This window comes from Camelus dromedarius, chromosome 5, assembly GCF_036321535.1.
Source record: "Camelus dromedarius isolate mCamDro1 chromosome 5, mCamDro1.pat, whole genome shotgun sequence".
Taxonomy (NCBI): domain Eukaryota; kingdom Metazoa; phylum Chordata; class Mammalia; order Artiodactyla; family Camelidae; genus Camelus; species Camelus dromedarius.
Window position 1 is genome coordinate 22,814,591 of NC_087440.1, and position 26,197 is coordinate 22,840,787.

Here is a 26,197-nt window from a genome sequence, read left to right on the forward strand (position 1 = left end):
GCTGACAAGCACTGCATGGGAAGGGGACAGAATTCCTGCTGGGAAGCTGCTTCCTTGATGCCCTGGGCTGGCGGAAGAGGGGGCAGCCCAAGCACCGGCCAGCCCCCTGGCGGGTTGGCTTCCATCCTCCGCCAGCCCGTTTGGACCACTCCCTACCCTGGCGACCTGCCGGTCTCTCTGTCCTGTGGACTCAGAGAGGGCCTGGGCCTGTCTGAGCTAGAGCTGCTTCTCACCTGCTCTGGCCAGGTGCCTGGTGTCCCTCTTCCACAGCAGCACCCTGGGGCGTGGGCGGCCCCAGGATCAATTAGGACGAATTGCTGCCGAGTCCCCCATCTCAGCTCTCTGCCCGCTCCTCTGCTGTCCGCACTCACACACGCTTGCTTCTCTCGTACACACGTCGGGCCACACCCAGCGCAGAGCCACCTACCTGCCCAGGCCAGCCTAAGCCAATCCAGCCTCACTCTCCAAATGCCACTCTGACTCTAGGAGGCGCTCATTTACAGAAATATCCCAGAGGACGTGAGTTCAAAGCCAGCCCAGGAGGACTCCAGTCGGCTTGCACCAGACTCCCCTTCTCTTCCAACACCTCCAGAGGACAGGCAGCCTCATCACCATATCTGCTATTGCACTTTGCTGGCTGGCGTCTCTCCCTGGGCACCTTGGGCCCCTACAGCATCTTCTGTATCCTTAGGTGGTGGCAGCAGACTCGTGGCAGATCCCATCTTTCTCAGAGCCCCAGGTAGGGAGGGGAGGGCTAGAAGGGGCGGGACCCAGGTGCAGCTCCAAGTTTCCAGCTCCCAAAATAATCAGATGCAAAAGCAAAGAAAGGAACCTCCAGGCCAGCAGGTGACTCAGTGCCCGTGGGCCGGCTTAGTCACCTGGATGGCTGCTCCTGGCTCCTGGCACATCAGGCCGGGAGCGGTGCCCTCCCCCCTGCTGCCGGCAGCAGGCTGTCAAAGGGAGCACAGCCGAGGAGCCCCTGCTGGCAGGCAGCACCGGCGGGCTCCAGCCTCCTCCTCGGCTGCCGTGTTCCCCTCCTCCACTGAGCACCCCAGTTCACTTTGGGATTTCTCCATTAAATCCTCAGGCAGCGACCTGCTCATTTGGGGCGCTGAGCTGCTTCAGCGTTGCTTGGCAATTTTGATATCGTCGGGGGTTGCCATGGGGAGGAGGGTGATGTCATTGACACAAAAAAACCACTGAATTTACAAATCAGCTGGGCTGGAGCTATTTATAAAAACACATTTTTTTCCTGCCTTCCTTTACTGAGGGGGAGGGAGGAGAAGGGCTGCCCGCTCGACTCAGTGCAAGCCTCCCTCAGTCCGTGGGAAGCCAGACCTCCAAGGCTCCCCACCCCCAGAGCTGTGGGATTCAGAACTGGCTGCCAGGTCACAGCTGGCTGAGCTCCCCTTTTGGGGTCTCGGCTGGTTTTGCCACGAAGGTGAGACAGTGGCACATGGGAGTGCTGGGCAGCGTGGGTGCCGGCTTCCGGGGTTGGCAGGGACCCTTTGTTTTCCAGCCCTGATCAGAAACAGGAGCCTTTGCAGGTGGGAGCTTGAGCTCCAAGGGCGCCAGGTGGAACACAGTCTTCCACAAGGCCCTCTGGGTCTCGGAACCCACCTGTTCCCTCCCTGGCTCCCTTTCTTCTCCCAGTGCCCACCCCCAGTCTTGGCCCCCTGCTCCTCTCTTCTGAACTCACCCACACTCCTGTTGGAACACCATCCTCTCTGTGGCTTTGACCATCAACCTGGGAATGCTCACCCTAGAGCCAAAGTCACAGCTGCCCCACTGCAGGCACCACCTGGACCGACCAGCTCCTGCTTCCAGTGTCCACTGCTGCTGACAGCCAGATGAAATCTGCCATTTCCCTCGACGCTTCCCACCCCCAGCCCCATACATCCAAGGTGGCACTAGGCTGCTCACATTATTTTTGGAAACTCCTTCATGAATTTTCTTCCGTAGGGAAGCAATGTGGTGTTTGGTTAAAAGCCCAGGCTCTGAGTTTTTTGTCCTGGGTTCACATCCCAGCTCTACTGTCCATCAGTTGAATGACCCTTGGCATTTTATTTAACCACCTGGACCTCAATTTCCTCATCCATAAAATGGGGATGATTTCGCCCACCTACAGAGTTGTGGGAAATAAATGAACAAAGCTCTTAGCACAGGGACTGCTCACCGTGAGAGCTCAATAAACACGAATGTTCTTCTCAGTTACAGCTTCATGACTGTGCTGTTTGTGGCTCATTCTTCTCCACCCCCAATGGAGGCAGGTTAATCTTCCAAATGATGACCCCAGTCACTCAGGTCTCAGGCTGCTCATGTAGACATTTTGATTGAGCTGCACAGTATTGGACCATATGGCATTAATCATAAAAACTCAGGTTCTCTAACTGCTAGCCATCTTGAGCAGGAAAGGGATTTTTTGACGGCCATTTGGTAACTAACTCTTAGCACTGATGAGAAGTCTGGAGAATGAAGCTCAGGACAGAAGCTGGACAGCCCTGAGGTCTCTATGCATCAAGCCTGACTCTGCAGCCTCCGGGCTTCCCCTTCCTGGACAGAAGACGTATTGCCCTGCCTGGTCCAAGAGCAGGAGGTGTCTGATTGGAGGCTCAGGTTACCTGCCCACCTCTGGCCTGGCTGAGGGGAGGGTAGGCTGGGCAAGTGTTCCCATTACATTTGAGGTGGGGAAGAAGATCAGGGTGCTGCTACTAAAGGAAAGGGTTCTGGAGGCCAAAAACCAGCCAAGGGTTACCGTGGCATCTTGGCCACTTTTTCTCATCATTTTAAATTCCTGAGCATGATAATCAGTCACTGTTGATTCTGTTATTCTTGTCTTCATGAACTTCTGAACCCTGATGGCTGCATAGACTGGAACTCTTTCCTCTATCATATTGCATGTGTTCTTGATTTGGTGAAAATACCTGCCAATTTAGATCCCTTTCCTCACAAGTTATAGAAGAGAGGGGATCTGCCAGCCGTTGGAAGAAATCTCGCAGAGGCTTGGCTGCCTGTTGTAGGGGACACTGCCTGTGTTCTTGGGCCAGTCAGGTGCCCTGAGCCCTTCTTTGTCCCAGCAGAGTCACTGCCCTGCTAATCCCAGTAGGCTGAGCTCTTAAGGGCGGGAAACCCGGCCTGGTGCTTGGCACACAGTAGGTGCTCATGCAAGCTTTGCTGAATGAATGAGTGAATGCAGGAACATCTGAAGAGGTTCTTCTGTGCTCTGGCCACCCTAACTTGGACCCTTCCTTGGAATACAGTGAATCACGGAGCTGAGAGGGACTCTGGAATCACCAGCCCCACCCTACATTCTGCAGGTTAGAAAACTGAAGCCCCCGGATATTACGTGACTCAGCAAAGCCACAGAGGGAATCAGAGGCCGAGTTGGGATTGGAGCTCAGCTTTCCTCCTCACAGGCCCATGGTGTTCCCTGCACTGCCCACGCGGGCCGTTCCAGCTCAAGCCCAGAGAGTGATGTGTCTGTAATTTCATCCAAGGCAGCAGCGGTGGTGTCACCGTGGCCATTTCTGCCTTGACTCTTGGCTCCCAGGGAGTGGCAGCATGTGAATCAGCCAAGATGGTGTCCTTACAATTACTTAATAGTCTTTCACTTGACTCTCCATTTTGTTTTTCAAAATGGAGATAAAAGCCCCCGAAGCAACTTTGCTGCACCTGCACCATTTTGGTGAGTTAGGTTCTGCTGGATTGATTGCTTACACCGAAATGTCCCCTCTGGCGATGTGTTTAGAAAGGCCATGTAACAGTGAAGTTCTCAAATTTTCATAAATGAATGCTTCCCAGGCTTTCCCAAAGAATATCAAGCTTCACATCCAAAGTCTAGGGTTCTATCGTATTGGAAAAATGGCCTCGTACTACCAACTTTTTCTAGATCTTTAGATTCTTCCCCACATTTCCCGGCCCCCTTGTGCTTCACACAGGCCTTTCTGATGGCTGTGTGGGCCTGTCTCCACCTGCCTACACTCGTCAGCACCTCTCACCACAGGGCCAGGAAGGGAGGAACAGCTCTGCCTGCCTTCACCCATCCCAAAGCAGACTCCGGAAAGGAAGGGCTGGGACTAATGAGCAGGTGTTGTCACTGGAGACCTGTGTCCTGTGCTTCAGGACTGGTACTACAGCAAAGGTGCCCCGCAGCCCTGGGCCTCCAGGTCAGAGGCAGGGGCCCCATCTACAAGAGATTTTTCCAAATGGCTTCCTGCAGAGCAGGTGGGGTGCCTGGGGAGCAGATGCCTCCAGGGCACCCGCCTACCCTCCAAGGTGTTGATAGCAAAAGAGAGAATGACCAGTCGAGTCCTGGGGGTCCTCAGTGGGAAGGACACTTAAGGGCCTCACCAGATAAGGATGCTTGAGTCCCTTCTGGGCTCTGTCCCCCTACCCTGCTCCTTTTCCCTCCTGTTGGGGTGGAGTGGGGCGGGAGCCCAGGGAAATGAGGCACCCTGGTGGAGGGGCAAGGTGTGTGCGGGACGGCTGGCAGGAGGCCAGGTGTGACTGGTGGGAGTCTCTCCACCTTGCTCCGCGGAGTAGGAGTGCCCGCCGGGCTGCATGTTAGGGCATTTTTTCCAGGAACTCTTTCTCTTCAACAATAGACATTGGAAAAGCCCAGGAGGAATTCCTATTGTTGCTGGCCAACAGCCTGGCTGCTGGGCCACTGCCCCCTGCCCTTGATCAGAAGGCCCAACGCTGGCCCTCTGCCTAAAAGTGAAGAGGGAACGATGAGGCCTTCTGAATGCCCAGGCGGGGCTGCAGGACCTGCCTGGACGCCAGTGGGCGGGGGATGTGGGGGAGGCCAAGGGACACAGCACGGACTGAGGGAAGGTGGGGACTAGCCCCTGAGAAGCTGACTTGGCATCCCCCATGCCTTCCTCCCCACAGTGCCTCTACTTCTGGGGCAACTGGGGGAAGCAAGAAGAGAGGGTGACGGGTCATGGCCAGTGAGGAGACAGACCCAGAGAAGACGGCAGTTAGCAGATGGCCTGAGGGCAGAGAGTGTAGGGTCTTCCCTTCTGGCCCGGTCTGTTACTGCCACAGGGGATGTGAGGGGGGCACAGACCTGAATCTCATCAGGATTCGGAGCGACCCTGGTGAGGGTTTCTGCTCTTGATCTCCAGGAGTTTCCTCTCAAGAGAAACAGGATTTTTCAAGTAAGTGAATAGGGGATGGCATATTTTTTCCAGAACTAGGTGTATAGAATTGTGAAAAGACCCGTTTTCATGACAGGGATGTGGCAGCAGAAGAAAACCGTTTTATGAAGTATTCACCATGTTCCGGGCAGAATATATGGCGAGACTCTTGCCACCTGTTCATTCACTGAATCCTCCAAATGACAAGGGGTAAGTATTATTATCCCAATTTGTACAGAAGAGGAGCCTGATGCTCAGAGTGCTTAAAAAATTTCCCTCCCCCCCACCAGTTAGGAAGTGGCAAAGCCAGGGTCTGAGTGCAAAGCCCCGGCTCTCATTGGAACACCCTGTGCTGAGGCGGGATCTCCCCGGGGAGCTCTGGCATGACTATTTCTGGGTGACACTGCACAGATGGCTGATGAGAACCATTCAGTTAGGGTCCGGCCACAACCTGCTCTGACTGGGCTGAGTGCCGCCTCTGGCTGGCTTTCATTGCTGTGTGAAAGGACAAGGCCTTTAGACTTCAGGAGGGAGTCAGCCCTCAATGCCCAGAAGGGCAGCGGCTGGCAGCCAGCCCAGCAGCGGCATTTCCTATGGATAAGCCATCCTGGGAGCAGCCTCTCTGGGAGGAGCTAGTCCACCTCTGTTGGAGCCAGGAAAAGGAGGGACTGGTGGAAACTTGCTGGGACTTCACTTGGGACAGAGCAAAAAAGCCTTTTGTCAGTGAAATGGGCCCCTCTCCACTCTGGCCACATGACTTTAGCTGTGAATTAGGCTGGTCCCAGGCGGCTTCAGGGGCTTGACCCCGACGGGTTACTGGCAATGTGAGGGCTGGCTCAGAAACTAGTCAGAGCAGTTACAAACTGCGGAGTCCCAAGCACTGGAGTTACCAGTGTGTCCTCTTCCCAGGAGAGGATGTGATGGGGTTTTGCCATCCCAGCCCCAGTTCACCAGGGGCAGAGCCTTCCTGATAGCTGTTTCTGCTGCGATTAGCAAGAGCTAGTGATAAATCTGGCAGCACAGGTGAAGCAAAGCAGCAAAAGGACACACGTGCAGGGTTCCCACTGTCCGTGACTGTGGCTGAAATCTCATTTTCTTGAGCACGTATTATAGGCTATACACTGTGCTAAGCCCCTGCCATACATTATTAACTCATTAAATCCTCACAACAATCCAATGAATGAATCCTTTCAATAAACAGCTACTGAGTACTTGCTAAGTATGAAGCTCTGTGCTAGGTGCTGGGGATAACTTCGGGAACAAGACAGGTCCCTGTCCTCATGAAATTTATAATCGAGGTGGGAACTATTATTATCCCATTTCAGAGATGAAGAAACTAAGGCCTCCTTAAGTTAACTTACTTGCTCAGGTCATTAAGTGACAGGGCAGGGCTTTGAACCCAGGCAATCTGTTTCAGAGTCCAGGATGCTATTTTCCTACCAAATCCTGCCTTTTTCCTTCCCAACACCACCCATGTGGCGGACACGACTGGTTCTCTCTATATCCATCTCATCTTCCTTCTTACTTGCTGGAAGAAACCCAACTCATTTGGATGTATAATCCTCTCTCCTGTCAGCTCAGGGAAGGGCCCCTCTGCAGCACCAGCCCTCCAGGTGAATCTTGATTAGTTTGAACCAATCTTGGTAATTCCCTTTTGCCAGGGATTGGTTTAGGTATATGACAATTGAGACAGGAATGCAAGTTTGCTGGGAGAGTTTTTGGGAGAAAATTGGTAGCCAACTGGGTTCCGTAAGGGGACCAGCCTGAGGACAAAACCCAACATACTGAGGATGGCAGAACAGGGAAGCAACGTGGGTCTTCCACAAATTGCTGGGCTCCAGGCTATTACGTGTGATAACAGATATTCTTAGCTCTCACCATAGTTTGGATTGTTTTTCTGATTTTTGCAGCTGAAAACTACCCAGTACAGACTAGCTCCAGTGCCATGATGGCTCCCACGATGCCCTAATCCATGCTGGCCTTTGCTTCTTCCAAGTGTTCTAACACATCTGCTCCACTCTTTGGGCTCTTGGGCATGGCTTACCTTGAGATGTCCTTTGACTTCCTTCTATATTTTCTTGGCTTTTAACCTGTAATACCGTTTCTCTAACTAAATTATTAACTCCCTGAGGGGAGTGAGCACGCCTTACATTTCTTTATGTCTTTCATGGTAATTGTCATTAAAAGTAGTTTAATATTTATTGGCTAATTGTCTTTGACACATTCCAATAGATTTGCTGCCCTGAAGCGGGTAAATGAACACATTTCAACAAAGAGTAAACAGGAGTCAACAGGTTGCAGCTGGAGGCCTGACTAAATAAGAATGTCAGGCATCTCCATTGTGGTTTAGATTCCACATGGCTCCTGCTGCCCGCTGTGTGCCTGGCTCAGGGCTGGCTGCTGGGGAGAGACAGAGAATCTCCTGCTTGCTAAGAGTCAAGGAACTTTCATGTTTAGCAACCATATTGTGTTTTTAAATTCTCACAACAGCCCTTTAGGGTAGAAGCCATCAGCACTAGTTTATAGGCGGCAGGTTGACCTGCCCTGATTAAGCTGCCGGTATGGGTACCTGGGGTTGGAGCCAGGTTTTCCAGTTCATGAATTAAGTTTTATAGGGCTTCCTATATTCCCTCTTCCCTTTTCCTATTAAGTAAGTGGTCACTTTTTATCCATTGGCTCAGGAGAGGGATGTAGCGCAGCATAATATAGGAATATTCTGAAAGCCTAAGCTCTAGCAGGAAGAGTCTCAGGAAGACTAAATGTCTTGGCCTTAAATGGGGTGAGTAGGCTCTGTTGCCTAAGCCAGAAAGCCTTTCCCCTGGTAGAGGAAGAGAAGAGGGCAGAGGAGGAGTGAGACGGAACTGTAGGTGGCTAGCAGGAAGGGAGCTACATCCTGCTTCCCACCAATGAGGGCAAGACCCTGCCTGGAGTGTCAGAGCAAATGGGACCAGAGGCAGCATTTAAAAGATTCCTGTGCTCTGAACATGGCACAGAAGCAGCGGAAAGCTGTGAGTCAGAGGAGGCCTTCAGACAGAAATGGCCTTGTGGACTGAGGACAGGACCAAGCGGGCCTCCCCGATAGCCTTGGTACCTGGCTGATCTAGAGACTGCCTTCTTTACGTACAAATATTTGGTTCTCTGAAGGTCACTCAATAGAAACAACTCATTTCCCCTTTAGATTACAGAACACCATTCTTCTTTCACCTACCTTTATTATATTACAGGTTTGGCTATACTCTGTACTGTAAATTAATTCAAAAGAAAGAAAGGCTCCAATCAACTAACTAGGATTCCAATCTACTGGAGAGGTTTCCAGAGAACTGCAGATCACTTTAACAACATTAGAACTAAATCAATACAAACACTCACAAGCATGTGTACTAAAAGCTTTATTTAGTTTGCAATACTCAGTAAAGTAGGCACTTAGGTTATCCTCATTTTATAGAGGCTCAGAGAGGGTAAGTAACTTGTTCACTGCCACACAGCCAGGATTCAAACCCAGGCATTCTGGCTGTACAGGCAGCATCTGTCACCGCCATGCTAGCATTTGGTTTGGCACCACAGACAAGGAGCCACCTCAATACTGAGGAAGTCCTAGTAGGCCCTGGACTGTGAAGTTGACCTACAATGTGAGCACTGCATTCAAGTTACAACTAGGGTATAAAAAGAGACAGATCTTGTTCCAAAGAGCTCACCTAAGTTAGAGAGGTAAGGCATGTACATGTACCTGTCCAAGGCAACTGATAATACAATGCAGGCAGGAGCTATGGGGCTGCCCCCAGTGGCCTACACCTAGACCATTAGTCCACATGTCAGGAAACTGGATGTGCCTGTTTGGGTGAGTCCTTGAGCAAGCAGCTTCCTCAATCTGTTCTGTGACAAGGTACAGTTGATCTGGAAGGTCTCTCTTAGCAATGCTCATATTTCTGCCCACTTGATCCCCTGTTTGCTGGGACGCCCTGACTTGCTGTACCACACACTCTCTCACCCTTAGCTACCTCATCTCCTTGAATGAGCCAGTCTCACTGAAGCTTCATGTGTCATCCTTTTCAGTATTTTTATCACTTTATTCTAGCACTGCCAGATTTCTTTTTTATTTTTGTTAAAAAAATGCAAAAGCAAACAAATGTATATTCATCATTTTGTTCATAGATTTTAATGGGTATTTATTTTTATGAAATGCCATCCTCACTTTGCTAATGGCAGGACTGAGGCAATTAAATAATAAAATGCATCACATGACCAGGCCAGTAAGATTAAACTGCTTTGAAACTGCAGCATATGCTGATTCACATAACTGTTTCAAATGAATGTAAGGCTGACTTAGACACATGTGGAAAAGAAAGTACACATTTTGATGGTATAAATATACCTGTGAAAATAACATTTAATTTTGAAAGGAGTAAACAGGACAATGAAGTGTATCATGATGTAAGGCCACCAACTGATTAAAACAGAAGGTTAAAGACAGACACACAAAGTGACACACTAGAAATGAAAGCAAGATTGTGATTCTAGGCACATCGATAGCGTAGGATAGGTTTCTCCCTTCACCAAGTCTGCAAATAACTAGTTTTTGAACTTGTGGCTGCTATTTTTCCAACATTTTAATTCATTACTAATTTTTAACTCACTATGTATTTAATTCACTACTAATTTCTGGAACTATATAAAATTAATAGACACAATAGTCCTTTGCTCACAAGGGGTTTGAAAACTAGCGGTGTGACTGGGCAACCGCTACTTCCCATGGAGAAGCCAGTTTGAACTTAGGGGACAACACTGCTCAGCAGCTGGAAGTACGCCGCGGGAGCGTCTAAAGAGCAAGCTTATTGGAAGAAGTATGCTTTGGTGGGAATAAAAGTATGTTTATAGACACTTAACCGAATTTGTCATTGTGCCTTTTTTAATTATACAATGTCAGTTTGTGGGAAATGCAAGTTTTTATATGAAAGCCATAAAATGTATTTTGTTTCTGAAAAAAGTTGAATTTTATGTAATTCAATCCCTCATTTACAGACAGGAAGTTGTAATAGTAGGAAGATGATAATTTTAGAAAGCATATCTGGAATAGAAACATTATAAAACATTTGAACATGTATGAGTTTTTAAGCACACTAAAAATAGAAGTTTAGATACATTACTGCAATAATTTAACATTATTTTCACTCTCTCATTTTAATTCCAAGTTAATCTTGCTTTTATATTTGGATGATAAAGTCTCCCAAATTTCCCACTTAAAAAAAAAAATCCCTAACACTAAGGCTTTTTTTTCAGGCTTTTAATTTTTTTTAATGTAGAGAAGGGAAAAGATGGCAAAACCATAGCCCATAATTTCTTAGCCAAGATTATCCCATAGACATAAAAAATTAGAATATTCAAAATGTTCAGAAACATACAAATTAAAAAGTAAAAGCCTTCATCTGTTCCTCTCTGCCCCTACACATACTCCCCAAAGGCAATCACTTCTTCCCCTCAGCTTTTCTTTTTTGAACATAAGTTGAAATGTCTGGAATTCAACTTTCAAAGCCTAACTCAGGTTCTGCCATCTCTACAGGCTCATGCAAAACTGGAAGGCTGGACTTCAGCACCAATGCCAAGGCAGCCCTGTCATCTACGGAAATGGTCCGACTTCCCCTCTCCATTGGTTCTAGGACTCCTCTTTTCCCAAGGTCTGTCACACTGATTATCCCTTTAGGCCTAATGAACCTTGGAGGCAGGGAAAACAACTGCTACAAACAGTGCTTTATTTGGGCACCCAGCCAATGCTTCTTCAAGATAAATTCTTAGGAAAATTTCTTAGCTGAAGGGAATGATTATTTAAATTTAATTAATATTGCCAAATCACCTTCTAATAATGTACCAATTACACTCCCACTAATAATAATATGAGTGCTTCTTTCTCCTCACCCTCACAAACACAATTTTCAATCATATACCATGTGACTGGTGAAAATTTCAGGTTTATCTTGCATCTTATTTAGTTAGGAATGAGAGCAAACATCTCATAAGCTGGCCATCAAAATGTTTTTAGTGGATTGTTCATGTCTTGTCTATTTCTACTGGTTTTCAATTTTTTAAAAGACTTCTTTGTACCTTACGTAAAATGGTGCTTTGACAGTGCTCTAGGCCCTGGGATTAGAATAAGAAACAAAAGCCCTGCCCTTAAAGAGCTTAAATTCTGGGAGTGGGATACAGGGAAAAAGAAAAAAAAAAAACTTATATATATGCTATGGGAAAGAATAGGTGGTAGATAGCATGGAAAAAATAAAGCAGGGTAAAGAGGAACCGACTACCAGCAGCACAGCAGTGTGTGTGTGGGGTGCTATTTATACAGAATGGCCAGGGAAGGCCTCTGATAAGATGGAGGTCTGAGAAGACACCTGAAGGGAAGGAAGGGAGTAATCCATGTGAGGGTATGGAAAAGAACATTCCAGGCAGAAGAAATAGCAGCAAAAAGGTCATAAAGAGAGAAACTAGTTGGCACGTTTAAGGAACAGAAAGGAGGTGGGCAGGCTACAGTGGAGTGAGCAAGTTAAAAAGGAGTCAGGAAGGAGCGGGGTTAGACCTGGTATGGTCTTGCCGGCTGCGACAGTTCTTGGGATTTTGTGTCATGTGAGATGGGAAGTCATTGGAGGGTTCTGATATGACTGGAGGTGGGTGGGGGAAGCAGAGAGACTAGTTACGAGACCTTAAGATAATGCAAGTGAAAGATGATGCAAACGTGTGGCAAGTAATTTTTCCTAGTTTGAATTTAGGGTTTTTTCAGGGAGGAGAGGGAGAGATAAATGGGTATATTAGACTTTGTTTTTTATCTATTATAATAATTAAACAGCAATCTTCTTGCTTAAATCTTAGTGTTTTGTCACAGACAAAAAATTTCACTCACTTTGTATTTCATATTTTCAGTTTTTTACATTAATATTTTTGATCTATCTAAAATTTGTTTTGCAGATAAATAGTGAAACAGGGAAGACCACTGCATATGGCTGTGCAATTTATTCACTGCAAAAGGGCACAGGCCAAGGGGGTAAGTGGGTACTGAAATCCAGTCAAGCTATGGTGCACAGTGGGGTACTGAATCCACTAGAGGAAGGGGCCTTTTTCTAACTTGCACAAAGGTGCTGTATGATGTAGTGGTGGCACTGGTGATAGAGTTCAAACTCTAGTATACTGTTTCAACACCAGTTATTAAATAGTCCAGCTCTCCCCAGACTTTTATCCTATTAAATACTCATAGCTTTTTGCATCTTTGGTAGAACTAAGAACCTTATTAAGGTTGAAGCTTGCCATATTAAAATTTTTTAAAAACATGCATCTTCTTCACCAGGGAAGTCTTTTTTTTTTATTTTTTAATTTAGGTGGGGAGGTAGTTAAGTTTACTTATTTTGTTTATTTTTAGAGGAGGTACTGGGGATTGAACCCAGGGCTTTGTGTATGCTAAGCATGTGCTCTACCACTTGAGCTATACCCTCTCCCCAGGGAAGCCTTAACTTTAGGAGCTAGATTGGAAGCAAATCTGGTGTAAGAGTTGCAGTTGGAGGAAGAATTCCTCATTTTCTGATACAACAGAAAAGAAGCATTTCTTTGCTGTCTTTGCTTAAAGACTTTAGCCTAAACAAATTATTTCAAAGAGCCTTGTGCTAACTCTCTGAAAGGCTTTCTTATCTACCTTAAGATAAAAGCCCAACTAACAGTCTAAAGTTCTAATGCTACAGGAAAACAATTATTTCCAGATTCAGATTTGGCATCAGTTAGAGAAAGCACTGTGACTTGGGCGGAAGGTTTCTTGTACAGCTGTCACAGAGGGATGAAGGCTCTAACAGTGGCAGATAAGTGGATGCACACTTTATGAATAGTGAGTCACTATATATTTCATGGTCTCTTCAAACAAAAGTGAAAATCCTGTCTTTTCAGCTGTGTTCTTTTTCTCAGGTTCATCATTATGTTATTTGTGCCTTAGTGAGACAAGAAATAAGAACCATTTGAAATTTTGCCAAAAATAGAGGCTTCTTTCTCCCAAACAAGCAATATAAAATATAAGGGAGATGGAAATGTGCCCACTTTGTGGTTTTATGCTCAAAGAGAAAATGAAGACATCACAGGCCCTAACTGGTCAGTTACTATTTTCTCTCCTCTACAAAGAAGGGTCCGGATTGGAGGGGATGCGGAATGGAGGAAGAGCTAGCAAAGCAGCTGCAAGTTCTCTAATAAATTAGCTTCCTCAGATTTTCTTCCCTGTCCTCAGAGTGGATTTTCAGAAACAAAGTTTCATCCACAGGGCAGTGGCTTGTCAATCTTGTTGTCAAGGTTGCTGAAAAATTCACTAGATAGTAGTTAAGCCTATGTTAAGAATCTAAATTTACCATCCAGTCTCGGAGTAATGACGTTATGTGTCAAAGTGGTGGATTGAAAAATGAGGAGAAGAGAGCAGAGGGGTAGATGGGTTTGATTACATAAACATACAGATATGTAATTTTATAACCTCAGCTTTATGAGAAGAAAACATGAAAATGTTTGAAAAGTCGTATTTTCTTTAAGAACAAAAACTTCTAAGTTTCTAAGTTGATTATCCTTCAGTGTTTCAACTATATATGCTTAAATATTTTTAGCTGAGATATACTTAGAATCTTCTGCTTTTCAGCAATCTTAGAGCCGTGACAGTGACAACTAGAGTAAAAAGAAAAATCAGGCACAGCATAGAGGCATATTTAATAATTTTGATATTTAGATATGAATTAGATAATTTTCATTGCTCTTTTCTACCAATTTTCTTCCCTATCCCCAAAACCTGGTGTAATTCATGCTTCCATTTAGTGGTCCAATATTTCATCTAGATCTGTTCTCTTCCAACTCATCTTTTTAATATTCTGCCTCTTCTAATCTTCCAAACAACAAAACCCCCTTCTACTCCTTCATTAACCCTGCCCCCACCAAGTCATTCTGCATGTAACAGAATGGTGATTATTCCATTTCTGAAAGGTTGCTAAAGCCATTCGAAACCTTTCTTTTCTAACTCACACAGTTCTAATCAAGAGACCCAGTAGCAGCAGCACCACTGGATTACATACGTAAACCAAAGGGCTTGGTGGATAAAAAATGAAAACATTAAAATATATTGAAAACACATAATTTTGCCACTTAAAATTAAAGAAAATTTGGCCTTTTATAAATCATTTTATCTACTTTTCAATCTAGCTCATTTACAGGAAGGTCAGGAACACCTAAAGGAATGGTTGGCTATTCTGTCTTGTTACAATCCTATTATAACAGTTCCAAGTCTAGGATATAAAAATTTCCATGGTAAAGCAGCTCCTGTCTGCAAAATCAAGCCATTCATTATCTTAGTTGGCAAAAAGTAGATGAAATGTTAGAAGCACAAATTTAACAAACACTATTTTATTATTTACACAATACATAGTGATCATAAGGGTACATGTCACAAATTATAAAAGGGAAAAATACAGGGAAAGGTAGCAACAAATGCGTTAAATAACAACAAGGTACCCATTAATATGGAGTCTATTTAGAATAAAACAATTCTTCCTTAAAGTCAGACAAGGCCAAGAGTAGGTACATTGTTGAGTAGAGAATGCCAGTTACCTAGAAATATGTATCTACTAAAAAACAGAAAAGTATTAGTAGTGTACCTAAATTGAATTATAGCATATACAGGTCCAGTGTTCCACAAGACAACCATTGGTTTTAGGCAGGAATCTGTGAGAGATTTCACTGCCTATCTTGCTGCAAGAGGGAAGCCCCAGGACTGATTAACTTCCCTACCTTCCATAAAGCTTTGTTCAGGTGACTTTGGAATGTGGTATCAAACAACCCATTCATTTCTGCTGCAAGTTCCCCCAGAACAGACACTGTGGACTCATCACTGGCATTCAGAATCCGCACAAAGAATTTATTCCACAATTCACCATCTTTTAGCCTAAAAATATATAAAACCATTTCCATCAAGATTAGGTATACGAGTTAGAATTCTTTCTGTGTTTAACTCAGTGGTACACTTAGGCACCAACATGGTTTAATGTAATACCTACAACTCTCTTAGAGATCATGCAAATAGTTCTCTGAAATGGGAAAAGCCATAATACAGTGCACATAAAGGGAAAGAAAGTCATCTGAATCTATATATTTCCTCTGTACACTAAGATGCAGAACTTCTCTTCTACAAATAGAAGAAAAATGAATCTTGTCTCCTCTCCTTTAACTTTCCTAAAGTCTAGGTCATTAGAAAGAGTAGAGCTTCCTCTCCTCCTGCCCAGCGGTTTATTATCTTTACAATCTTCTCAGAATCCTAAGCTTGACCAAAGTTACTACTGCTTAAGTCTACGTATGATATTTGTGCTTTTTTTTTTTTTTAATCAGAGAGGCTTCTATTATTGTATAAGGCAAGGCTATTAGGAAATCCCACCTGCTCCTGTTTGTATAAGACCCACCTAGGACCATAAACAACTGGAGAGACCTGAATCTATCCGTATGTCTTGCATTATATTTTAAACCTGTTTTGAAAGTACATGTTAGAGATGAATAAGACTGGCCAAATTCTGAATTAAATAAAGAAAAAAATACAATTCAATTGTTGGGAGGGGATAATGGAGGTGAAGGGATATTAAATTTTCAACACTAGTTTTTCTTTTAACCAAAGAATGTATCAGTAAGAGACTGGTAAACTTATTCTGGGAAGTTAAGAGCAATGATAAGCTAAAGTGAAACATGGAACATTTAATAAGTTATTTTTTAGTCTCTAAGATTAAGAAAAATAAATGTTTTTATTTAACTTATTCTTTAATGTTCTTCCTTATGTGGATATGAATTTTTTTATTATTGAAGTATACAGTCAGTTTACAATGTTGTATAATTTCTGGTGTACAGCATGTTTCAGTTATACATATACATACATATATTCCTGTTCATATCCTTTTTCATTATAGGTTACCACAAGATATTGAATATAGTTCCGTGGGTTATACAGTATAAACTTGTTTAACAAGTTTTATGAACAGGCTTGAGGGAGTACTAAAGTTCTGAGACCAAGCAGCTCATATTAAGAAAGCATTTACTTCTTCACCAAAGAGATTCAGTTTTCTGCTTTGGTTTCACCCGTTCATTAAACAAATAATAGCCTTAAATAAGTATGTAATTTAGAAATTTAACTCTCTTCAAGAGATGCTTATTAGCTTTTGATAATAGCTATTAAAAAGGGGTATAAGACTAGTACCAATTGATTAGAAAATTATTCTCACAAAATGTTTCTATTAACACTTCTAAATTGAGAGGCTTCCATACTATAGTCACAGTCTATATGTCTATGATACAGCTAGGTCCAGAATGATGTCCTGAAGTCTTAATAGCCTGATTCCTATTTTTAATTAGCAATTCCTTTGTCCTGCACTAGGTGCTCCACTGATACTCCAATGAAAACTGGTTAAAATTAATGAAATCACAGCATATGGACTAAGAAACGAAGACTGTTGAAGCAGAGACAGCACCCAAAATAAAGAGAAAATTATTTGGACAGGAAAAGACCCTGAAATCACCAATACTTACTCAGAAATATTTTGGCTAAGTCTCCAGAGGGACTCATCCCAGAGGACCTGTAGGTGTTCCTTGAACAATAGTAAATGTGCTAAATCTGCTATACCAAACAGATCTACCTGAAATCATAAAAAGCACCATCAGCTAAAATAATTCTCTGCTACTATCATGGCAATTTAGTTAAGAAGTTGACGGGTACTATAGTGCTTAGCTAAGTTTATTTTATGACATACTATTGACTGTTCCTTACCCTTATAGTAAAGGAAGAAACTCCCCAAAGAAGTGATTAGTAGAGCCAACTCTAGGAATTATCCTTAAGAACAAAAGATGACAAAAATATCTGGACTGTCAAATACAAATCTGCACACCTACTGAATTTGCATGGGCTTCAGCTGAGCTCTAAATGTGGTCCACATGACCAGTTCAGGCTTATGCTACATATTCAATCAGCAAATGCCATATACCCAGAGCTGAGTCAGAAGGGATTTTTGCATATAATGCCACCATATAAAACATTTTCCATTTGTCCTAATGTTCTTTTTATATACATCATTTCATTTAATCCTCACAAGAATTTTTATGTACACAGAGCAGATTATTACCTTTATTTTACAGAGAAAATTGCAGAAAATGATTTACAAGAGACCACACAGGTAAGTAGTAGAGAAAATAGTGCTGACACTTAGGTTACTGAGTGAGTCATGTGTCTGCACGTGTATGTGTATATTCTTCAGTGTTGTGACAGAAAAATGGTACATTTCGCTTGACTTGGTGATATTTGAAAACTAGGTCATCTGTTCCAGGAGAGACAATATCAGTAAACACTTAGCTTTCATGGCTTATCTAGGTAAGAAAGAAATTAAGAAACCCTCTCCATATTTGCTCAGGCTTGTTTTACACTTACCTGGTAGGGAGAAGAACAGTTAGCCAGGATCTTTTGTCCTTCCAGGATCTGTACAGTCCGAAAGCCGCTGAGGTTAAAAACGTCCAGCTGTGCCCTAAGGTCCACACTGTAGGAAAAGTCCACAATCTTCAAAGCTTCATTGTTCTTATTACAATCATAGGGATCGTGGATTCTAAGCCCATATTTAAGAGAAAGAGATAATAAAAACAGGCCATGAAAGAAGCTGCATAGCTGGTCTTTAAAAAAAAAAAAAAAAAAGAAAAAGAAAAAAAAGGAGGTACTGCAGGTGTGTCTTAGCTATGCCAACAGCTCCCTCCAGTGGTTAGTTCTGAAAATGCACCTGTAAGAGCAGCGGCAGGGTCCATCCAACTGGGGAAAATCTGATTAGTTTAGTGACACAAACTAAATCTCTAAACCATAATGTATGGCCACCACAGAACACTGATAAGTTTCCATATTATATAAAGTAAGTACTGGAAGTAGAGTGTAGGCCTCTGCCTTACAATGTACATACTAACACATACAATAGCCATGATTTATACACTGACAAGAGTTATGATGAAGGAAATTAAGCTTTTATAGGAGTCATAGCATTTCTTGTTTAGTATTGTAGATTAGGCTTTCCAAGCATCATTCAGATTCCTCCTTCCCAGAATGTAACTGAAAACAACATAAGGCTTTTTTTTTTTTGTAAAGTGACACCTTTACAAAATATTGTAAACTCTCCAGTTTATATTAAACTAACATCACGTGTAATTCCAACCTTTATTTCCTTAAAAAAAACCCACAAAAAACAAAAAACAACTTTATAGCACTTATTCACTATTGATTAATTTTCCTTGGGTTTACCTAGTCTGCAATAAAGCTCCTTTCCAAAGAGACATAGGAACTATTTATGTGAAAAAAGAATGGATTATTTTTCTGTGTTCCTTTTGTTTCCCTACTTTTTCTCAGTTCTTTCAAATCCCTGATTGATTTGGTGGCAGGTCCTATATTCCTAAATGCAGGCTTTGATTAATCCCATTACATATACTTTACAGCACAGTATCATCTATTTTCCTTTAAAATTCATAATTGCTCCCAGTTTTCCTTACTATAGGATGCAACTTTTTTTAGCCATTATAAAACTGTAATTCCCAAATATTTTTAAAACTTGGGAGAGGCAGGAAAAATGTTTCTTAGATTTAATAAAAAGAAGCAGAAAGTTCTCTTAACTCTCTAACTGGCCATTCACTGTTACCATGGGCAAAACATTCCACCTTTTTGGATCTCATTTTATACATACACGCTTACACACAAACACACACATTAAATGACTTCAAAAGGCTCTTTCAATTCCTTGTGACTCTCTATAAAATTCCTTATCAAATTTGAAAAGTTGTGACAAAGTAAAAGACAATGTCTTTATAACACTATGTGTTTTCCTGGAGTCCTCCAGTGACTGCGAGAAGGGTATGTGAATACATAGCACACAAATGCCCAATGCTAAAAAGGCTCAGAAAATCTCTTTGTTTACAATTCCCATACAAAGTCCTGAGAACTCAAGCACTATCCTCTGAAATTTCAGTGTTGTGAAACAGAAGGAAAACAAAAAATACACCAGGGGTTCTCACATTTGGAAACATATGGGGAGATTTTTGGTGATCACAATGGCTAGGAGACTATAACTTGTATTTAACTGGGCAGGGGGTAGTTATGGAGGCATAGAGATATAAAACAACCTGAAATGCTTGGACCAGACCTACACAAAGAATTACCTCATCTAAAGTACCTAAGGTACCCTGGATGAGAAATGCCTGGGGAGGTCTTTAGGACTCTGCCATCTCAGGAAAGAAGGTAAGATGCTCTAGTTCTTTTGGTTTTAACTGCAGGAATACATTGAGGATTCTTTTAATTTCTATGCCAACTATGATTTAGAGTCTAATTCAGTTTCCTCTTACAGAATAAGTAATCAGGAGAAATGTTAAAAATGATTCCAGCTTTTAGTGTACACCAGTGACCTCAGAGAGACAGTTAACTGCTCACTCAAGACGAATGGTTGGGGCCGACAAAGAATTTTTAAACCAGACTGCTTTACTCAAATACCACGAGACCAATGATCACTAGAAGGGTGTACTGGTCCTCTAGTACTTTTCATAAAACAAAACTGTCAACCTTTTTTGCCTTGTTTATGCCTCAGTATTTTCTATATTTTCTTAGTAGTCTTCATTTCTTATTTCCTGCTCACCCCTTGAACGTGATGGCTAAATTGGATTTAATTTGAACACTAAGCCCCCTTTCTTGGCATGGTTTGCATTTGCATTCTGGTTTTACCTGCTTCTCTTGGCAATGATCTCAATTTGATATGACTTAAGCTTTGGGCTTTGAAACTGAGCAGTGCCTTGGTTTTGCTAAGGATAGCTAGTTATCCTCACTAGTTCTGCACTGGCCCCACACAAAGAAAGACTAGATAATCTACTTCACATTTCCCCAAATATTCAAATTTTATATCTCTTCTTGATAGGAATCATCACAATAGGGTGGTTAATTCTTTTTTTCTGAATTATTTCATCAATGTGTTTTTTTTCCTTTGAATTCTCTTAAACTATTCCCAGTGACTACTGACATTTAGGTAGCAAATATTCTCAACATACTGTGTTCATTAATATGGCATTTAACAAAAAGCAAAAGAAAATAGCAACTATCCAAGTTTTAAGACAAAGCCAATAGAATTATAAAAGAATGAAAAGGACCAACCTGTTTCTAAGAATCAGGCTCCTTGGACTCAAGTCACCATGGACTATTTCTGCTTTGTGTAGTTTCTCTACTATTGTCAAAAGGTTATAAACGATCAACACTGTCATTTCATGGGTAATAAATTCACTGTGTTGAAGAAGATCCTGGAAATAGAAAGACAGAACACTTTTTCTTAAGTTGGGGTGACTGTACTTACACTCAATACCTTGCCTACTGCTGCTCTGCACTCTTCAGTGTTGTTCTCCATTAGAATGTGAGCTCCTTTGTAGGTAGGATTTTTGTCCCATTTTTAGCAATGCTGCTCTCCTTTAAGATTGTAAGGATTTATTGAAATAATAGATGAAGAGCATCAAGAGTGAGCCTGGCCCACAATAGGTGCTCTATAAATGGTAGTTTTAAAATACCCTTGATTCCAACCATTTTGGAGAATTCATATTACAATCAAAATATGCATCAAAACCATCACTATATATTGTACACCTGAAACTAAAATGACATGGTTTATCAACTATGCTTCAATTTAAAAAAAGAGATGAGAAGTAAAAAACCTCAGAAACACTAAAAAGAAAACCAAAAAAAAAAAAAAAAAAAACAGAACAAAAAAACCCCCCGAAAATAGTAATCAAAACCGTATGGTTACTGGCACAAAAATAGACACAAAGATCAATGGAGCAGGATAGAAAGTCCAGAAATAAGCCAACACATTTAAGGTCAATTAATCTACGACAAAGGAGGCAAGAATATGAAGAAGACTCTCTTCAACAAGTGGTGCTGGGAAAACTGGACAGATAAAAGACTGAAATTAGAACATTCTCTAGCACCATATACAAAAATAAACTCAAAACAGATTAAAGACATAAATATAAGAACAGACACTATAAAACTCCTAGAGGAAAATACAGACAGAACACTCTTGGGCATAAATCACAGCAATATATTTTTTGAACCAACTCCTGGAATAATGGAAATAAAAGCAAAAATAAACAAATGGGTTCTAATTAAACTTAAAAGCTTTTGTACAGTTAAGGATATCATCAACAAAACAAAAAGACAACCTACAGAATGGGAGAAAATATTTGTAAATGATGCGACTGACAACAGACTAATTTCCAAAACATACAAACAGCTCATACACTTCATATATAAAAAAAAGAAAAAAAAAAAAAAAGCAATCCAATCAAAAAATGGGCAGAAGACCTAAACAGACATCTCTCTGAAGACATACAGATGGCCAACAAGCACATGAAAAGATGCTCAGCATCACTAATTGTTAGAGAAATACAAATCAAAACTACAATGAAATATTACCTCAGACCAGTCAGAATGGTCATCATCAAAAAGTCTAAAAATGATAAATGCTAGAGAGGGTGTGGAGAAAAAGGAACACTTCTACACTGTTGGTGGGGATGTAAACTGATGCAGCCCCTGTGGAGGACAGGATGGAGGTTCCTTAAAAACCTGAAAATAGATTTACCCTATAATCCAGCATCCCACTCCTGGGCATATATCCAGTGGAAACTCTAATTTGAAAATAAACATGCATCCCAATGTTCACAGCAGCACTATTTACAATAGCCAAGACATGGAAGCAACCTTAATGTCCATTGACAGATGAATGGATAAAGAAGTTGTGGTATAGAGGGGAGGGTATAGCTCAAGTGGTAGAGTGCATGCTTAGCATACACAAGGTCCTGGGTTCAATCCCCAGTACTTCCTCAAAAAATAAATAAATAAACCTAATTACCTCCACACCCACCCCCCACCAAAAAAAGAAGTTGTGGTATATATATATACTCAAACATAAAAAAGAATAAAATAATGTCATTCATTTGCAGCAACATGGATGGACCTGGAGATAGTCATTCTAAGTGAAGTAAGCCAGAAAGAGAAAGAAAAATGCCATATGATATCACTTGTATGTGGAATCTAAAAAAAGGGATACAAATGAACTTATCTTCAAAACAGAAATAGACTCACAGACATAGAGAACAAACTTATGGTTACCAGGAGGTAAAAAGAGTTGGAAGGGATAAATTGGGAATTAAAAAACTGGACCTCTTGGGGAATAATGGAAATGTTAGCTATCATGATTGTGGTGGTGGTTTCATTGGTGCATATATCTATCAAAATTCATCAAATTGTACATCTGAAATATGTGTAGTTTACTGTACAGGAAATATACCACAATAAAGGTGTTTTAAGAAAAAAAAAGGGGCAGCAAAATCTTCTTAAGGACATTCCAAAGAATAAAATGATATATTGTGTTTAGGTTTTTAAAAATAATCCAAGGGGTTAGTAATAGATAAAACAAAAGTGGCAAAAATAGACCACTGGTTTCCATCCTCATGTAAGGAGTTTAGAAGTTGCCACTCTGTCCTAACAAGTAAAAAGCTGAACTGAGAAATCAACGACTCTTCTAGAATCTGTAAGCATAGGGGGCCCCTCACACTTCTGTGAATTTTACTTCTAGGAGCCAGACTAGGTTCTCACAACATATATTGTAGAAAAACTCCCCTCTTGCTTCTGGCATGGGGAGGGGAAAAGGAACCATCTGAAACAAGCCAGAGCACTCTGTTCTCAACAAGGTCTGCCTTCAGGGGAAACTAGTTAACCAGAGTCTAACCTGCTAGGGTATTATCAGAGTCTAACCTGACCAGAGGAAGGGAAATAGCCAATTCCAGCCCACACTAACCATCCTGTCCCACCTAAGAGCGGGTGGTAAACTGAGAAACTTGTGAAGTTCACAGTCCAAAGTCATAGGCTCAGGATAAAAAATGATACATTGTAGCACTATACAACACTTTGCCCCCCTTCACACCTTATCACATTACTAAAGGCCTATTTACAGCAATTCCTTTTATACACTGTGTCATGTATGGCTATCAGGAAAAAATCACAAGGCATACTAAGAGGCAAAAAATGCAATCTGAAGAGACAAAACAAGCATCAAAGCCAGACATGGCAGGGATGTTGGAATTATCAGACCAGGAATTTAAAACAAGAGTGGCCATGAACTGGTGATGATCATAATGAGATGACCAGGTCATTGCACAATTCTGTCTACTTTTGCCTGTGTTTGAAATTGACATAATAAATAGAAGAGGTTCTTGGTCAAAATAACCTGGGAAAAGAAAATAATCAGTGCTTTTAACTTATAATTAATTGGTCTATTTCTAGAAGATTAACAGGAATTCTGTACTAAATTCCTTTGCTAAGTGGAGCACAAATCTCTCTACTTGGGGACTTTAAGGGATAGATTTTCATATTATTGCAAACCTGAAGGGTGAAGCAGTTTATATACTGGTGCCAAACGATACAGCCGTCTTGGTATTCATAACAGCTGCACAAATTATCACACTCCTCATTTAAACGTTCCTTTAACTTGAGGTTGATATAAAAGTCCCATGGGACAGGTTGAGACGATACCTATAAGAAAATATATTTTAAAAATAAGAGCAATTAGAATCTGGCAGATTGAAAACATTCCCTTCAGCTCTTCTTATATCCAAACAGAAATAATAGTAAAGGGATATTTTAAAAGGCATAATCTACAGTAAAGAACACAGCAGCAACAAATTTTGGAAGCCAGAAAGAGGACAGTGAGAGGTAACAACCCACTTAGCAGACCCAAGAAAGCTGATTTTAGCAGTAGAGAAAGCTGAGAGCAACTGAATTTTTACAAGACCATCCCCCAATAATATGAAACTGGTGGCACTAATTACCTATAGAGCTAAACAGGAGTGGTTGAACTATACTAAAGAGGAAGTTAGACCCCAGATTCTGCTTCCTGCTCCTGTAGCACAGCCTGGCAATTATCTCTCTCTCATTCTAGAAAACCAGGAGTTTATTCCTAGAGAATAAAAAAACAGAAGGGCCCTGGACTAGAAGACCCTAGGCACTGTCGACAGTGGGAATATCATATGGAAAAGAGGAAAAATTTACTACATATCAAATGTTAAGATGTACCTTCCCGCCCCTCTACTCTCCAGAATAATTTCCCCACTCAGCTTTCAGGAGGCTAGCAGCCAGGATTATATGCTCCAGGCAGGAAACCAAGAGTTTTCTCTGAGGAATCTGATAAGCTCAAGAGAAAATACCTAAAGATTGGGGATTTTCCAACAAAATGGCCAAGTGAGATCATTGTACAGTGAGGCCTGTAGTTGTCAAGGTCCCACCATATACACAGAGATTTCAACTGGCTTTTTGAATCCAGTCCATCTCTCTAAATATGAAGAGACAGCCAAGACTTAAAGAAAGCCTTTAATATGAAAGACAGAGATCAAAACAGAGAAAGGAAATAGATGATGCTGGGGGAAAAAAAAATTAAAGCATCACTAATATAACCAGAGATAAGAAATATTTAATCACTGAAATGAAGAGCAGAATGCTATAAAGAAGAAAATTTTTAGAATAAAAGAGCTCTTACAAATTAAATACATGATAAAAGAAATTTAAAAACATAGTAAAAAGATTGAAAATAAAGTTGACAAAACATTCCAGAAAGGAAAGTAAAAAGACAAAGAGAAAATAGGAGAAAAAAAGACAAGATTTTTAAAGGATCTGTCCAGGAGACCCCAAATCCTAATAAAAGGAATTCTAGAAGGAGAGAACAGAGAAGACTGAGGGGGAAGAAATACTTTTTTCTTTGAAGATAATTTCTCAGAACTGAAGGAGTCTCCAGATCGAAATGGTCATTGAGTGCCTAACATACGGTTAACAACAGGCTTTTACCAAAGCATGTAATTGTGAAATTTCATAATACTGGGGACAAACATAAGATCCTACAAGGACCCAGAAAGAGAGGGGGAAAAAATCCCATAGGGAATGGCAAAAGATTTTAAATGCAAGGTTAGAAGCCAAAAGCTAATGGAGTTCTTCAAAATTCTAAGGAAAAAAGTTCTGAACCTAGAATTCTAATATCCAGCCAAACTACCAATCAAGTAAAGTTGTGGAATAAGAAATTTTCTGACATGCAAGGTTTCAAAAAATTTACATCCTATGCATCCTTTCTCAGGAAGCTACTAAAATATGAGGACTTAAACCAAGAAAGAAGAAAAAATGGGATCCAATGTAACTGGGCATCCAACATAAAAAAGAAGTAATATGAATCCCTGGGATGATGGTGAATAGAAATTTCAAAGTAGTATAGTTGTGTGTGTGCGTGCGTGTGAAGCCTAGAATGTAATTGTCCAGACTGGAGCATGCCTGAAAATTTCAGGAGAGATGTCCTCAAAAAGATAAAATTGATAGAACACCTAACATGTTTGGATACGTTAAGAGAATTACACAATACCCTCTTATTTTTTATATCTGATCTTGACATACAATGATGAGTGACTTCTTGATGCATTACTGACTTTCCTATAAGGAAGCTCATAGACTATTAGAAGGATCTGAGGGGATCATGAGGCCACAGTTACTGTTGCAACCCATATTATTTACAAAGTAATTGAAATGACAAAGAATCAGTCCCACCTTTATTATGGTTAACTCTGCAGAGTTTCTTGGCGTCACCCAGAATAATTTGTAATCTTCACATATGAGGTATTCTTGTCTAATGCAATAATCCTCATTATCTGTTGAGAAGGTTTGATTACATTTAAAATCACTGTGCATATGTATAGCCCCCTAGCTTTTACTCCCTGGTTTAAGGGCTAAAGGCATTTTATATTTGCCAGTTAGTAGCATCTAGAATAATTTTCTAAATCATTTGTTAAAAATTGAAAGAGGGGAAGAAAGAATTCCTATTGTTACTGTGACATGAAATTATCAATGTCTTAACTTCTATAATGCTCTTTCTTTCATTCTAGAAATATTGATTGTGCTTAAGCATCAAGTTCAAGTACAAATAATCACTTATTTGTATACTGTC

At 41.5% G+C, this 26,197-nt stretch overlaps 2 protein-coding genes across 4 annotated transcripts in view; both read right to left on the reverse strand.

The window, feature by feature from the left end:
* Window positions 1–928, reverse strand: part of PAK6 (p21 (RAC1) activated kinase 6) — a 33,836-nt gene extending 32,908 nt beyond the window's left edge. For 2 of the 3 annotated variants that reach the window (XM_010989329.3, XM_064485742.1), the window contains exon 1: window positions 428–928. The gene's annotated coding sequence lies outside the window, so the exon portion shown is untranslated. The other variant, XM_031453310.2, reaches the window with a different exon arrangement.
* A 13,593-nt stretch (window positions 929–14,521) lies between these two features.
* The window catches only part of BUB1B (BUB1 mitotic checkpoint serine/threonine kinase B), a 43,718-nt gene continuing 32,042 nt past the window's right edge, over window positions 14,522–26,197 (reverse strand). Inside the window, exons 18-23 of the mRNA XM_010989328.3 lie at window positions 25,801–25,901; window positions 23,602–23,751; window positions 20,326–20,468; window positions 17,590–17,761; window positions 16,698–16,804; window positions 14,522–15,075 (exon numbers count right to left, since the gene is read on the reverse strand). Of these exons, the coding sequence (XP_010987630.2) occupies window positions 14,868–15,075; window positions 16,698–16,804; window positions 17,590–17,761; window positions 20,326–20,468; window positions 23,602–23,751; window positions 25,801–25,901 (881 nt within the window). The 3' untranslated portion in view covers window positions 14,522–14,867. The remainder of the gene's footprint in view (window positions 15,076–16,697; window positions 16,805–17,589; window positions 17,762–20,325; window positions 20,469–23,601; window positions 23,752–25,800; window positions 25,902–26,197) is intronic.